We start from the raw sequence: 15,118 nt of genomic DNA, 5'->3' as shown, positions 1-15,118 counted from the left end.
AGCATAACTCTTGCCTTGTTCTTCATCTTAGCAGAAAAGCATCCAATATTTAACCATTAAGCATGATATTAGTTATAGGTTTTTCATAGATGACTTTTATCAGACTGAGGAATTCCCCTTTTATTCCTAGCTTGCTGAGAGTTTTTATTATGATTATTGAATTTTTTCATTTTTTTTGCTTCTATTGGGATGATTATGTGCTTTTTCTTTATATTGTTAATATGATGTGTTATATTTATTGATTTTTGAATGCTGAACTAACCTTAAATTCTTGGGGGTAAATCCCAATTAGTAAGGTGTTATTATCCTTTTTACACATTGTTGGATTTGATTTTTTGGTATTTTGTTAAGAACTTTTGCTCACAAGGAAATATTGATCTATAGTTTTCTTGTAACATCTTTGTCTGATTTTGGTATCAAGGTAATGACTGTATCATAAAAATTAGTTGGGAAGTGGTTTTTCTTCTTCTGTTTTCTTAGAGTTTGTATAGGATTTACACTATTTATTTCTAAAATGTTTGATCAGTGAAGCCATATGGGTCTGGAGTTTTCTTTTGGGGAAGGTTTTAGTTATGAATTCAATTTACTTAACAGACCTAGGACTAGTCAGCTTTTCTATGTCTTGAAATATTTTAGGTAAGTTGTGTATATCAATGATCATTTCATTTAAGTTATTGATTTGTTGGCATTAAGTTATTCATGATAGAGATATGGACTTTCGCTTTTCATTTGATACCCTTTTATACTCTTTGAATTTTTTGCAAAGTATATGTAGGGTCCTGAAATTGGGGGACTTGGGGGAAATGGCCAAATTAACAAATGATTAGATTTAAATAGAAAGTTTGTATTATTCAACAATGATTATTACCTACTATGTGAAGGACATTATACTGGGTGCTGAAAAAGCAAAGTTCTGCCTTTATGGAGCTTACAGTATAGCAGGAAGTATAGTATCACATTAGGTACAACAAAAAGATATACCAGAAGCAAATGGAAGCATTAGAGAAAATTCATCTAAAGGACTTGGCAAAGTCACAGAGGAAGTATTATTTGAACATACTGTATTATGTTCATATTAGATATATGACTGTATTAGTTTGCCAAATTGACAGGCTAGGGGAGAGTGTTTAAGGTAGAAGGTTTAATGCATGCAAAGGTATGAAGACTATGGACAATTCAGGGAATCAGAAGTAGTTGAGGATTATTGAAATTTTAGTGAGAGTTTGCTGGGTTTTTTGTTTGTTTTTGTTTGAAATCTTAGATTTCTATGGCTTTAATATTGAGGTCATATATCCCATGGTAATGGATAGGCCATTAACCATTTCCTATTGATAGGCATTCATGTTTCCATTTTTTAACTATTACAAACAATGCTGTAATATACACTGTGCATACTTTTTTGTGCATATAAAAATTTCTCTGAAATAACTATTAGTGGATTTGCTAAATTGAAGGTTAGGTGCAATATTTTGATCAATTCTCCTAAATTTTCGCTCAAAAATACTGTACCAATTAACATTCATGCAAATAGTGTATGAGAGTAGCCAATTCCCCACATCCTTGCCTTGGATAAATGTTATAATTTTTTTAATTTTAAGATATCATTTTGCTATTTAAATTAGAGACAGGTTTTCAATGGTCAATATAATGAAGTGGTGAAGACTGCTACTGTTGTAGTCAGACAGACTTGAGTTTATACATCGGTTTTGTTATCTGTGCTAATTTAATCGTTTTAAGTGATAGTTTTGTGACAAGTTTATATTTAGAGTGTACAGTAACATTTATGGAGAGAGTTCGGTAGGATTTATCATTATAATAGAACTGGGTACAAATAGCAGCCATTAAGTAGTTCATTATGCTTCCTGAAATTGCCAGGAATTGGGTTAATCCCACTTAAGAGTTTAACAGAGTCAAATTTTTCAAAAAGATAACCAGAAAATACAACTGAAAGTGAGGAATACTATTTCTAAAGGTGCCGTCGTGGAAAATGTGAGGGGGAAAAAAGTGCTATTAGGCAATTAATCAGGCTAAGCAATTTTAACGTTTAGAATCTGTAGTTAAAAATCCACCAAGTCTACGACAGGATCATACATTTCCTGTAAGGTACCCAGCTGGGGATTATAGATGTGCAGATACCCATTTTCTGCCAGGAAACTACGGTTAAGAATTGACTCTTGGAAGGAAAAATTTCACCAGATTCCAGGAGGTTTCTCAGCCTTCCACAACATCGTAGGTACCGGCCGAGAGCAAGATGGCGCTTTCCCTCATTACCTCTCGGGGATGGAGATTTCCAAAACGTGCGTCACGCACTGGTCTGCCATCTTTGCCATTACTCAAGATGGTGAGCCGCCTAGCCTCACTGTTTCCAGGTTTCAATATGGCTTCCCCAACCCCCGCCACTGGAGGTTAATCTCGGGAACCAAGATATACTGACGCGGAAGTAGCGTAAGCGGAAGTTGTCATGTACCGCAACTCCCTGCGCCCCCCCCATGTCCCGCCCCCGTTTCTACGCCCCGCCCCCGGTGGCACGGAGAGCAAAGCCAAGATGGCGGCCGAGTTGGAGTACGAGTCTGTCCTGTGTGTGAAACCCGACGTGAGCGTCTACCGGATTCCGCCCCGGGCCTCCAACCGCGGTTACAGGTACTAACCTCGAGGCACTGCAGCACGTGCGTACCCGGTCGGAGATGACAGTTTCCTTCTCAGATCGCTCGCCGCTTGTCCCCGCCACTGCCAACTCTGAGTTGTCACTTTGCTAGCCTCCCCACCTGGGCTATTATTGCCCTATCCCCCTGCTCTTACCCCACTCTAGACTGCCATCACCCTTGTTTCCGCTGCTTAAAAAAAAAAAATTGCTATCCTGCCTCTTGCCATTTCTCCTCTGCTGGACCCCTCTGGGTTACCCATCTGTTCTCCATCATCCACATCCAGTCGTGCCTGCTCCGTCGTCAGTCACCTTTCCTTCCCTTTTCCCTGCGTCCTTCAGTTTGTCACCCTCATCTCCGCCGCCACGTTTCCAATACGCCGTGCACATGTGTGGGTAATCTTTGTGTTGTTGGACACTCTCAGGATGATCTAGTCTTTTATGTTGGCAGCAAATACATCATCCACCATTTGGTTTTACCATCATCAGCTCTTCTGCCAGTGGGCAAAGGTTATCATACGTTTTCCAATGGTTGTCCATACTGTTTCTTTTCAATATATTTTCTTGATGATTATGTAGTATTTTCTACCTTCCTTCTCTTCCTCCACTCTTAACCTATGTATAGCTTTTCCCTGCAGAGTTAACCTGCCTTTTCTCTGTAGAGCTAAATTTGTGTTGTAACCTTGTACCTCAATGACTGTTAGTGTCTGGGGATGCTGTAGGAAGCCATGAAGTCATGCAGTGGAAAGAGTTAACACGTAACTCACTGGGTTGCATGTTAAAAAACATGAGTATGGGCACTGGCAACTTAACAGCTGTATGATTTTGGACAAGTCTCTTAACCTCTCCAAGTCTCAGTTTTCTCATCTGTAAAAATAGAAAAAATAAAAGTTAATGATAATAAAACCTGTTGTAGTTATATGCCTCACAAAAGTTTTTGGAGGGTTAAATGAAATCATACAATAAATGTGAAAGAATTAGGAAACAGTAAAGCTGTATTTAAATATGTGGTACTGTTTTTATTCCATATCATCATCATAATTTTCCTCTTGGCATTTATTATTACCTTGGCTGACAATTTATCCTCTCCCTATGTCCATTATTTTGCCTTTTTACCAGAGGTTCATTTCTCCTGGGTCATTATCTTTGTGCTTGCTGACCTGTGCACTAGACTCTGTGGGTTGTACCTTTTGGCAAAGAGGTAGTCCTAATTTTAGGCTTTCAATCAGACCCCAAATTGAGCATGAATAGAAATCTGTGTGTTTTTTTGCTTATATACTATATTATATACTCAGATGGGTACTATATGTGTGACCCATCTGAGACATCACCTTCTTTGGGAAGCCATCCTGGACCCTTCCATTCTGGCTTAGGTATGCCCTGTGCTTCCATAGCACCTATGTTTGTCTGTGTCACAGTGCTCTTCCTTCCGTATTGCAATTGATTGTTTGGTCTCCTATTTCTCTAGACTAGAGTGTGAGGAGCTTGAGGTCTTTTTTAAGTTTGTATTCCCAGAGTCTAGCACAGTGTCTGGCACATAGTGGGCACTCTGTAAATGTTGACTGAAAGAACAACTTAGTAGATTACACTTAATCACATAAATTAGCATTGATTGAACTGTTAAATAAGGAAAATAAGTCATACCTTTCAACTTAAGGTGTTAAGACCTCCTAAAGGATATGATACACATTCAAGTGGGATTCATTCTTTTACTTCTTCTTCAAGCTTTTTTAAAGACCTTCCTTCTCTCATCTGCGTTCTCTACCACCACTTTGTAGTTAATCCACACCCTTTATTCTTATGTCAGTTAATTGCATTGAGCCATCAAAACAATTTCTTAATTTTCCCCTTTTACTCTTTTTCTCATTATCCTTCTATGTTTTCCATGCTTATTACTGATATTTCCTATTCCCCAAGAGACATTTTATCATCAGCCACTCTTCTCTTAGTAGGGTGAGTGAATAGAGCAGAACTAAGTTTGAATTGTGATTCTTATTTATTTGTTGGGTTACCTTTGGCAAGTCATTTAACTCTTTTGAGCTTTTGTTTCCTTACCTATAAAAATGGATATAATACTACTTACGTTATGAGATCCTCTCACTTAATTTTCACAAGAATGGGCATGCCTGGCACATAATAGATACTTGATAAATAATGCTTTTCTGTCTTTTTGTCTGCATAATCTTATTGTTTGCTAGAACCCATTTTCCATTATGAGCATGATTTATTCTGTAGGCTTCCATGAAAGGAAAAAATCCTTTCTTTTAGTGACTAATACTATTAGAAGGGATAAATAACTTTGATTCAACTAGTGTAAGCTGTTGCTTCCTGGACCAATGGAAGGAAAATTTAGGTTGATGAGAAATTTATAAATAGAAAATGGTTTCCTGACCTATAAAACTTTTTTTATTCATCATTACCCTCCTTCCCAGCTAAATTAATATTAAATTCTGTAGTATGTTTTAATGTAATGAAAAGAATGCTGGACTTTGAAGTTAGGCATTATTACTTACTGTGTTATTGTCCTTTGTTGAGAGAGGAAGGGGAGGAGAGAGAGAGAGAGAGGCTTTTCATGCATGTTTCATACAGCTGCTGTAAGGATTTATTGCTAAAGTAAATGAAAATTTGCGAGATCAGTTTACAGTATTGTCAGAAATATTCTCACCAAAACCAAGAGTTCTTCAGGCTAGGTCTTGGGAGTGGGAGAGGAGCTAATGCTGAGGGCTGAGGGAAACTGCTGCCATGAATATCCCTATTCACTTACCGAGAATGTGTTAAAGATTGGCCACTAGACACACACAGTAATTAAGACAAGGAACCTGTCCAAACAAATACATCTTGTAAGCTTGTTCCTAATATTTTCAATAGCTATTTACACTATATCTAGCTCTTTGTGGTATGGTAGCCTAAGTAACAGCTGTTTTTTAAAAATTTAGTAAGGAAACTTTAGAATGCTCTAATCTGGATCAGATTCAGGCACTTGAAGGTCTTTGAGAGCAGGGCATCAAGAGAGAAGGGGATGACAAAATCCTGTTCAAAATCTGTGCTAATTTTAATTTTCGCTTTCTTCCTTTCCACCTTTTGCTTACCCTTTTGTTAAACTCATTCTTGTTCAGATATACCCTGTTGTTACTTTTCTAAGCTGGAAGTGTTGGTTTTCAGGGTCCTAAGGGATAAGTTATTAATAACTTTTACTTCACTCTCCCTTTTCCATATTCCTGGCAAAACAAAATCAGAAATGCAATGTTTTGTAAAATTGTCCATATTTAAATAGTGTCTTAAATTTCACTGAAATTCATTTATAACACAGATTATAAATACTCAGTGTTTCTATGGACATTCGTATCTCTAGCCCACGTTTTTCCTAGACTCTAGACTCCTATTCAACTGTCTATCTTCTCTTAAAAATCTAATAGACATCTTAAGCTCAGCATATGCCAAACCGAACTCCTGATCTTTCTTCCCAGACATGCCTTCCTCATCCCAGTTATTGGCAACTTCTTTGCTAAGGCTAAAAACCTTGGAGTCATCCTTGACTTCTCTTTTTCTTCTACCTCACACCCAATTTGTTAGAAAATCCTGCTGCCTTTACCTTAAACATAGAGGGTGCCAAAAAAATGTGCATACATTTGAAGAAAGGAAAACTGTATTAAAATTGTAATACTCAATATATATTGATAAGAAAAGATGAATACAAGTCACGTTTGACTTCTGCAATTACAAGAGGTGCTCAAAGTGGTTACCATCAGCGTCCAGGCACTTCTGATTACGACGAACTACTACTTGAGTAATATTAACCAAAGTGTCCACTTGTGCACATTTTTTTGGCATCTCTGGTGTATCCAGAATCTAGCTACTGTCTCTTCCTAGTCACTATCATGACTCTCCTAGATCACTGCAGTAGTGTTTTAAATAATAACCCCTGCTTGAATGACTTCAACACTCATATCCTTACATCTCTTCTACTCATAGCAAACAAAGTAGTTCTTTTAAAATAAAAAGGAGATTGTGTCACACCTCTGCTTAAAACCTGTAACAGCTCGTCTCCTTTTTAACTGAGAGTGAAACCTAAAGTTCTTACAGTGGCTTACAAGGCCCAGCATAATCTGGCCTTCTGTTCTGTTAGCTTTTCTACTTCATCTCTTTATTCTAATGACGGTGGCCTCCTTGCTTGAGTGCATACATTCCAGACATGCTCCTACCTGAGCACCTTTGCACTAGCTGCTTCCTATGCCTGGGATGCTTTTCAAACCTCAGTTGTCTTCATGAGAACTCTCACATTCTACACATTTTTGCTCACATTTCACCTTGTTAATAAGGCTACCCTGACCACTCTCACTGCAGTATTCAAATACTGCAACCTGTTTACTCTCTCTACCCTCCCAATCTCCCTCTTCTGCCTCTGCATTTTCTTTTTACCTTAGCACTCACCACCTGATGAGATACTAATTATTTCACTTATTTATTATGTTTATTTTTTATTGTATATCTTCTATTAGAATGTAAGCCTCACAACCGCAGGAATCTGTTTTTGTTCACTGCTGTATCCAAGCACCTAGAACAGTGTCCGTGACTTAATGCGTATTCTGTAAATATTGGTTAAATTCAATAAAAAGAATATTATTGGACTCCAGAATCCCCAAATAGTAACATTGTGTTCTGTTTGTTTTGGACTGTGTGTTAACATGAATCAACTATGTAGAGGGGTTCATGAGTTATGCTTTTTTAAATTAACATCCATCACTTTGTATAGTTAAATTGTTTTCTTGTGATGATAACTTTTTTATTTTTTATTGGGGAATATTGGGGTACAGTGTGTTTTTCCAGGATGACAAGTCGTTGTTTTTCAATCTAGTTGTGGGGGTCACAGGTCCAAGTCAAGTCATTCTTTTCAATCTAGTTGTGGAGGGCGCAGCTCACTGGCCCATGTGGGTGTTAAGAGCTCACGCTCTAACCAACTGAGCCATCCGACCACCCCTCATGAGTTATTCTTATTGATTACTTAATAGGTAGAAATAGTAAGCAATCCAAGACAGGGAAATAGAAATATGGCAAATGATTTTGCGTAGGGTTTTTGTATATTAAAGACATGGACCTGAGGCCTGAGGTTTCCTATAATATTTTCCTATCCTAGGGCTTCTGACTGGAAATTAGACCAGCCTGATTGGACTGGTCGCCTCCGAATCACTTCAAAAGGGAAGATTGCTTATATCAAACTCGAAGATAAAATTTCAGGTAATCTATGCTTTTGACTCTCTAACATATTAAGGATATTGGTTTGTTATGCTTTTGTAAGTATCTTTAAGTTGGGGACTGAAGTAGAAATACTAGTTAATTAGAGTTTTAAGATTTTTGCTTCCTTTGCTCAAAGAAGTCTTTCTTTTACCTGTCAGGGGAACTCTTTGCTCAGGCACCAGTAGAACAATATCCTGGCATTGCTGTGGAGACAGTGACAGATTCCAGCCGCTATTTTGTAATTCGGATCCAGGACGGTACTGGTAAGGGATCTGGGATTTGAAATGGGATGAGGTTGGGAAAATAGTTAATGCGTTTCAATAAAAGTGTGTCCTGATCTTATTTATCTTCAGTTTACTAAATTTTTCCTCCTCTTTCTGCAAAGTTAACTATAGTTATGAAAGGATTAAAATGTTATTTGTAATAAACATGAACACAAGTTCAAGACATGGTAATTAGTCGGTAAATGTAAATAAATCAAAGTGTATATCTAACAAAAGAATTTACACTTACTGCCCATTCATTGTTTGTAGTGGTTTTTGGTGGGACCATCATAAATCATCTGTATCTAGGCCAATCATTATCTCTTCTCCATTGTCTGTATCAGAGGTTGGCAAACTTCTTCTGTAAAGAGACAGATATTTAGGTTTTACAGGCCAAGTGGTCTCTATAGCAACTACTCAGTTCTGTTGTTGTAATGTGAAAGCAGCCACAGATAATATGTAAACAAATTGGTGGGGCTGTGTTTCAGTAAAACTTTATTTTACTGAAAACAAGGTATGGCAGCATTTGGACCACGGGCTGTATGTAGTTTGCAGACCCTGGTCTGTGAGAAGATGATTCTCATTGTCAGATTTCAGGTAGGGTGACTTATATTTTCATTGGATAGAGTTTTCCCTAGGGACACTTCCTATTCTGAGTATTCCTGTCTTTTTCCCCCAGGGCGTAGTGCTTTCATTGGCATTGGCTTCACAGATCGGGGTGATGCATTTGACTTTAATGTCTCCTTGCAAGATCACTTCAAGTGAGTGAAGCTCATCTTAGTTACCAGGTTAAATGGTTTGGGGAAAGCTGTTTCCCAGTTGAATGGGCACTGTCGCTTTTACCCTCTTTATTTGGTAAACAAGTTTATTATGAATATAAATCTTCCCATTGATTCTTTGTCCATATATTATCTTTGTATCTAGTTTATCCTTTCCGTATAGCCCAGAATATGTTTTTGATTCCTTGTACAATGGTTTGTGATCATGCTTTTGTTTATGCCTCTGGGGGTGCCCTTGTTTTTAGGTGGCTGAGAGAGGCATACAGTATCAGGGCTGTATATTAGATATGTGGGGAGTTACATGCCAGTTTTGTTATTTCATATAGTGACATGTTTTGTGCCTATTGCAACATTTCTTCAGCCCACCTGATTTTGGTGTAGCTGTGGTGGACAGTACCATCCACACTGTCGCTTCCTACCTCAAGGCACGTACCTCTGCTTTTCTGCCTCAGAAGGCCAGTTAATACAGGGGTACAACCTGGAAGGACTGAGGAATTAACGTTCCTTCAGGGTCAGCCCTTTCCCAGGCGAATGGGAATTGGTGACTAAATGCCCTCCTTTGTAGGGACAAGTTTAATGTACATTATGTTTCATTCCTCAGTGGTATTGAGCCCCAGTTGTCCTCTTTCTTGCTCTCCCACTTCTAACTCTTCAGTTCCCTCACTGTGCTTTCTGGAATCTTGTTTTGCATAAATTAGTTACACTCAAATTTGTGTGTCAAACCCTGCTTTCAGGGAATCCCAAATTAAGATAACTTGCTCTTTTACTGAAGGTGGGTAAAGCAGGAATCTGAGATTTCCAAAGAATCTCAGGAAATGGACACTCGTCCCAAGTTGGATCTGGGCTTCAAGGAAGGACAGACCATCAAGTTGAGTATTGGGGTGAGTATGGTTTTTGCCCCCCTTCCTATATTTCCAGAAGTCTGTGACTTCTCTTTTTTTCTCTCTTGCTCTCCTTCTTTTTCTTTTTTTGTAGAACATTACAACCAAGAAAGGAAGTGCTTCTAAGCCCAAGACTGCAGGGACTGGGGGCCTAAGCTTACTCCCACCCCCACCTGGAGGCAAAATCACTATTCCCCCACCTTCCTCCTCAGTTGCCATCAGCAATCATGTCACTCCACCACCCATTCAAAAATCTAACCATGGAGGTAGTGATGCAGGTAAATCTCTCTAGTACTTTTAACTTTCAGAAATCATACTTAGGTTGTAATTGGAGAATGCCTTTTTGTCAAGGAGAGTGTTGATGTTTTTGTTATCAAATGGCACTTGGTACTGACAAAGTGATTTCTGACAGCCTCTAGCAAGGGATCAAAGCTTTTCTAGTGGACCGAGAGTCATGGTATGTGGTAGGTTCTTTGGCAGAAAATGGGTGGATATCAAAAAGACTATTTCCTTCATTGTACCTTGGTTACGTGCTAGTAGGCCTGAGTCAGATGGACCAAGATTTCAGTCATAGCTCTGTCCCTTTATATCTGAATATGCTTGGTAACATTAAAGTCTCTTGAGTGTCAGTATCTTGATCTGCAAAATAGAGACGTAAAACCACCCCAGGATTGTGAAAGTTAAGTGATGTGAGGGCACCTAGCACAGTACTTGGCACATAGTAACCATTGAGTAAATGTTATTTCTTAACTTTTTCATTTGTTCACCAGGGCTGTTGGGAGAAAATGAGATGTCTGTGTTTGTGAATACATTTTTGTTGTTCTTTACTATCTGGTGGGGAAAATAATAGATATATTTACATTTAAAGAATTGCAAAGATTGGAACGCAGAAAGGAGTTTTCCTAAGACTAGAGAACCAGGTTATTACAGTCTGGGAGTTATAATAAGTGTTAACCAGAAGACACTGGAGATAATATCTAAGATTTATTTTTTTATTTTTTAAATTAAATTTTTTATTTTGAGACGTTTGTACGTTCACATGAAGTTATAAAGATAATCCCAAGAAATCCCTTGTATCCTTTACCCAGTTTCCCTCAATGGTAACGTTTTACAAAACTGTAGTCTAATATCTCAGCCAGGAAATTGGCATTGATACTGTCTACTGCTTAGATTTCACCAGTTTTACGTGTTCTCATTTGTGTGTATATGTGCAGTTGTATTGTGTGTAGGTTTCTGGATTCATCACCATGGTCAGCATACAGAACAGTTCTATCACTACAAGGATCCCTTGTGTCACCCTTTAATAACCATCCCTCCCTCCCTCCCAGTCTCTTTCCCTCCTCACCCACCCCACCAGTCCCTAACTTTTGACAACCACTAATCTGTTTTCCATCTCTATACTTTTGTCACTTCAGGAATGTTATATAAATGGAATTGTATAGTATATAATCTTTTGGGATTGGCTTTTTCCACTCAGCCTAATTCCCTTGAGCTTTCATCCAAATTGTTGCGTATATCAATAGTTTCTTCCTATTTATTGCTGAGTAGTATTCCATGGCGTGGATGTACCACAGCATGTTTAACCATCACCCATGTAAAGATATCTGGGTTGTTTCCAATTTTTGGCTATTATAAATAAAGCTTCTGTATATAGATTTTTGTGTGAACATATGTTTTCATTTCCTGTTCCTCCTTTTTTCTTCTTTTACCTTGTATTCAGATATCCTTTTAGATCTGGATTCTCCTGCTCCTGTCACCACATCAGCACCAGCGCCAGTTTCTTCAAACAATGACTTGTGGGGAGACTTTAGTACTGCGTCCAGGTATGGGTGTAACATACTCTCAGTCAGGGTATGGATGATATGTACAATCAGACGAAATCTTTGATCAGGGCATTCGTAGGTCATATAGAATCTTTGGCAGGAATTCTAGGTAAGGAACTATAGGAGTACTGGGATGGTGAGATAAGAAAACTGTAGGGTGAAGCTGGAGGTGGGTATTTCAGGCCTTGCTAAGTAGAATTGCTGTGAAGTTTCAGAAATTCTGGGTAGCGATTTCTTTGAAACTATTAAGTAAAGAATGGAGTAGCTGTCCTAATACTATGCCTTTGGCTTTCTCTCTGTTCTGTCTTGCAGCTCTGTTCCAAACCAGGCACCACAGCCATCTAACTGGGTCCAGTTCTGAATAGCATGGGCAGGACATTAAGGACAGACTTGAAGAATAAAAATGACCTTGAGGGCACCAATCTGTGAGGGAAGTTAGGAATCCCTTCTCTCCCCAGAACCATAACTGGACAATCTTTCATAGCTTTGCTATTACGTTCATGCTGGTTTATGTTGCTCCCCTATGTTGTTACTTGCTGTACAGCCAAGAAAGTATCGCTTATCTCCTCTTCACTATCAAGGCAGGGGAGTAGTGGCTCTTCTCATACTTGTGGCTGACTATGCAGGGCTTAAAAGGCCAGGGTCTCTGTGAGGGGGACATGACCTCCCACATCTGCATAATTTTTCTCCATCTTTTAAATTCTTTAACATATTTCAGAATCATCTCATGACCCTGTGTGTCTCTTTGTGAAGCCCTATTGAGTTTTTTTAGGAGAGACAGAAACCTTGAAATTTCTTTTCTGCTAACCCAAGACTCTGAAAATGGACAGACTGACCTCAGTGTTTACAAATTTAGAATTTTGATAGGGATGGAAATGAAGAAGGACCTGTTTCTTGGGTCGCTGCTATGTATCCTCCTTCAGGCTTATCCAGTTCAGTGAACATCTAGTGCTGAGTGCAGCTCCATCACCCTCTCATGTGTTTACATGTCTCTTCCTATAATAAGAGGGTTGTGTTGGTGGAGCCTCCACTATTCTTTTGTTTGTTGAATAGTGCAACATCTTTGATCAGTGGGTGTCTCTTGGGTGAAGGAGAGTCAAGGAGCTGTGTTTTCCAAGTTATATTCTAGAGAAGTGTTTACAGTAAGTCTTCAACGTCATCAGTAGGTTTTGTGACTTTAAACAACTTACAACAAAGCCAATTTTACCATGGGCTAATCGATATAAACAAGAGTTAGGTTCCTATGGCGTATCATCAACAGTATGACAAAATGACATTATTGGAGGACCTGTACTTTCTTGCTGCTTCATCTAATTGCTACATTTGAAGCACAGCGTTACTTTGTATTTGTCCCATTGTTTTACCTAAAGTTGAGGGTTTAGAGTTTTTAACCTGATTTGTAGAGCAGAGAGGTTGAAAGCACTTGACACTTGTTCAGTACCCACATTGCCTTGCTGCCTGGGTATCTGGCCCCTTTCCGTAAACATTTACTTTTCAGTCTATCTAATTTTTCAATAGAAAAGCTGCTATTATATGTATCATCATTTATGAAGGAAGCTGGAGAATCACAGCTTTACCTGTGATAGGTTTTGCCCAAGTTACCGTTTTGATACCCATCACCCAGGATATCTCAAAAGCAAGTTGCTCTCCCGTCACTTCTTTTCCTTTGCCCCACACCATTCCTTTTACAATGCTGTGAAGAGAGTTCCCTGTCTTAGTTGATTGGGCACTATCTGTTTTGTTTGTTAATGGCAATTTTGAGGATGAAATGGGAGGATATTATTTCTTCCCTTAGCACCTGTTTGGACGTGTATACTCTGACTGAATGGAGTCCTTATATTTAGTTTCAAAATACGTTCTCTGTCCTAGATTTCCTTCTCGACTCTTTTTAACTTTGAATCCATCCTTTTTTCATTGCCTCCACTTCTAGGCAGCTCTATACTTATAGAGCCATGGCGGGGCATTTTAAAATTCCAATAGAAAACACTAAAAGGAAAGTCTATAGAATCACTAGTGACTAACTATTGGGAACCTATTTTCTCAATCTTCCTCCATGTTGTGTTCTTTGTATTCTCAAGATGATAATATATTATGTATTTGAATTGCTGAAAAATTGATGATGAAGTTTAAGATATATGTATATAAAGCATATGCTGTATTGGTGCAATAATGGTAATTAAAAGTATGGAAAAAGGTAGTGTCTCTTTATCTTTTAATTTGCATGTTTCATTACCTTTTTTAATTGATCCAATATAAATGGGCCAGTAGGTAATAAAAAGACATTTTATAGCTATTATTCTTTTTCAAGAAGTAGGAGCTTTTAAGAAGTTAGGCTACACTCTGCTCGTGGTTCTAAACCCCCAGAGTAATCCTAGAGATTCCTTGTATTCAGTATTTATTTGCTGGTACTGTTAATTTCACTTGCTTCAAGTTATCTTCATGTTCTAGGCCACTTCTCACATCCTAGAACTATTATATAATCAGCATAAATGAAGGAAATCAGGGTAAGAGACAGAACTAAAGTCAGAGTCAGAGACTGGAAGCCAGAGGATCTTGGAATTCTTATTCAGTGATTGTTACAGGAGAATCAGAATAATATGTGTGCTTTTGTGTGTGTGTGTGTGTGTGTGTGTGTGTGTGTGTGTGAAGTAACACATACTGCTCTCTCCAGAGATTCCAACATAGCTCCCCATTTGCTCTCCTAGGGTCGGGATTCACTGGCTTCCCTAACCAAAGCCTTTCTTACATTACTGAGGTGTGAGGCACTGTCACTGATAGAAGTATATCCTAATCCTCAGGTTTTGTTTTGGGGAAAATGTCATCAATCATGGTTGAATTATGAACCTTTATTACTCCTCATTTCCTCTATTCTCATAACCTAGGTAGTCAGCTTGTCTGTAGCTTTCTTAGCTCCAATTCAGTTTACATGTTGCCACCAGAATAATCTTCCTAAAACCAAGCCCTGCTCATGCCCTTTCCTCCCCTACTCATTGCTTTTAATGATTTTCCTTTGCTTACAGAATAAAGTCCAAAGTACCATTTCATTCTCAACTTTCAGTTTTCCTTTTTACTCAACAGTATGCTCCAGCAAACCAGGGTGCTAGTCATTTTTCAAATACCATCAGCACTATGAGCACCGAATGCTTACTAAAATTCTCTCTACTTAGAATTCCTTCCCCTCCATACCTGCCTGTTGAAATCCTTCCCATCCTGTAAAGCTAGCACAAATACTACTTCATGAAATGTTGTATTGTATCCTTTCACCCTGATCTCTCATTTTCTTTGGGTTGCTGTTGAACTCTTCCTCATTAGTTCATAAGCTCTTTGAATATGAGGACCATGTCTTCATTTTTATCTGCTCACTGTACTTGCCATATGTCTTTCTAGATAGTAGATGCTCCTTAACTATTTGTTGAATTAATAGTGATTTCAGTGAAGAAGGACTAGAAAGGGTATTTTCCTTTTACTCATTCTCACTTGAGTTGTTCCTAGCTAC

General features: G+C 38.4%; 1 protein-coding gene across 1 annotated transcript; it reads left to right on the top strand.

Moving 5' to 3' along the window:
- Positions 1 to 2,501: 2,501 nt before the first annotated feature.
- On the top strand, positions 2,502 to 13,816 carry NECAP1 (NECAP endocytosis associated 1). Its single transcript, XM_033118001.1, has 8 exons — positions 2,502 to 2,640; positions 7,776 to 7,876; positions 8,035 to 8,139; positions 8,819 to 8,900; positions 9,691 to 9,799; positions 9,894 to 10,077; positions 11,520 to 11,622; positions 11,935 to 13,816. Exons 1-8 carry the CDS (start codon positions 2,546 to 2,548, stop codon positions 11,981 to 11,983), a joined length of 828 nt encoding a protein of 275 aa, XP_032973892.1. The 5' UTR covers positions 2,502 to 2,545; the 3' UTR covers positions 11,984 to 13,816.
- The last annotated feature ends 1,302 nt before the right edge of the window (positions 13,817 to 15,118 follow it).

Source organism: Rhinolophus ferrumequinum, chromosome 10, assembly GCF_004115265.2.
Source record: "Rhinolophus ferrumequinum isolate MPI-CBG mRhiFer1 chromosome 10, mRhiFer1_v1.p, whole genome shotgun sequence".
NCBI lineage: Eukaryota > Metazoa > Chordata > Mammalia > Chiroptera > Rhinolophidae > Rhinolophus > Rhinolophus ferrumequinum.
Note: the sequence above shows the minus strand (reverse complement) of the source record. Positions and strands in the feature narration are given on the sequence as shown.

What these genes read in the sequence shown, in the direction of transcription:
- NECAP1 (XM_033118001.1), top strand. Translation starts at nt 2,546, where the DNA reads ATGGCGGCCGAGTTGGAGTACGAGTCTGTCCTGTGTGTGAAACCCGAC. An exon ending in ACTCGAAGATAAAATTTCAG is followed by an intron (nt 7,877 to 8,034) that starts GTAATCTATGCT and finishes TTTACCTGTCAG; the next exon opens with GGGAACTCTTTGCTCAGGCA. An exon ending in TCGGATCCAGGACGGTACTG is followed by an intron (nt 8,140 to 8,818) that starts GTAAGGGATCTG and finishes TTTTTCCCCCAG; the next exon opens with GGCGTAGTGCTTTCATTGGC.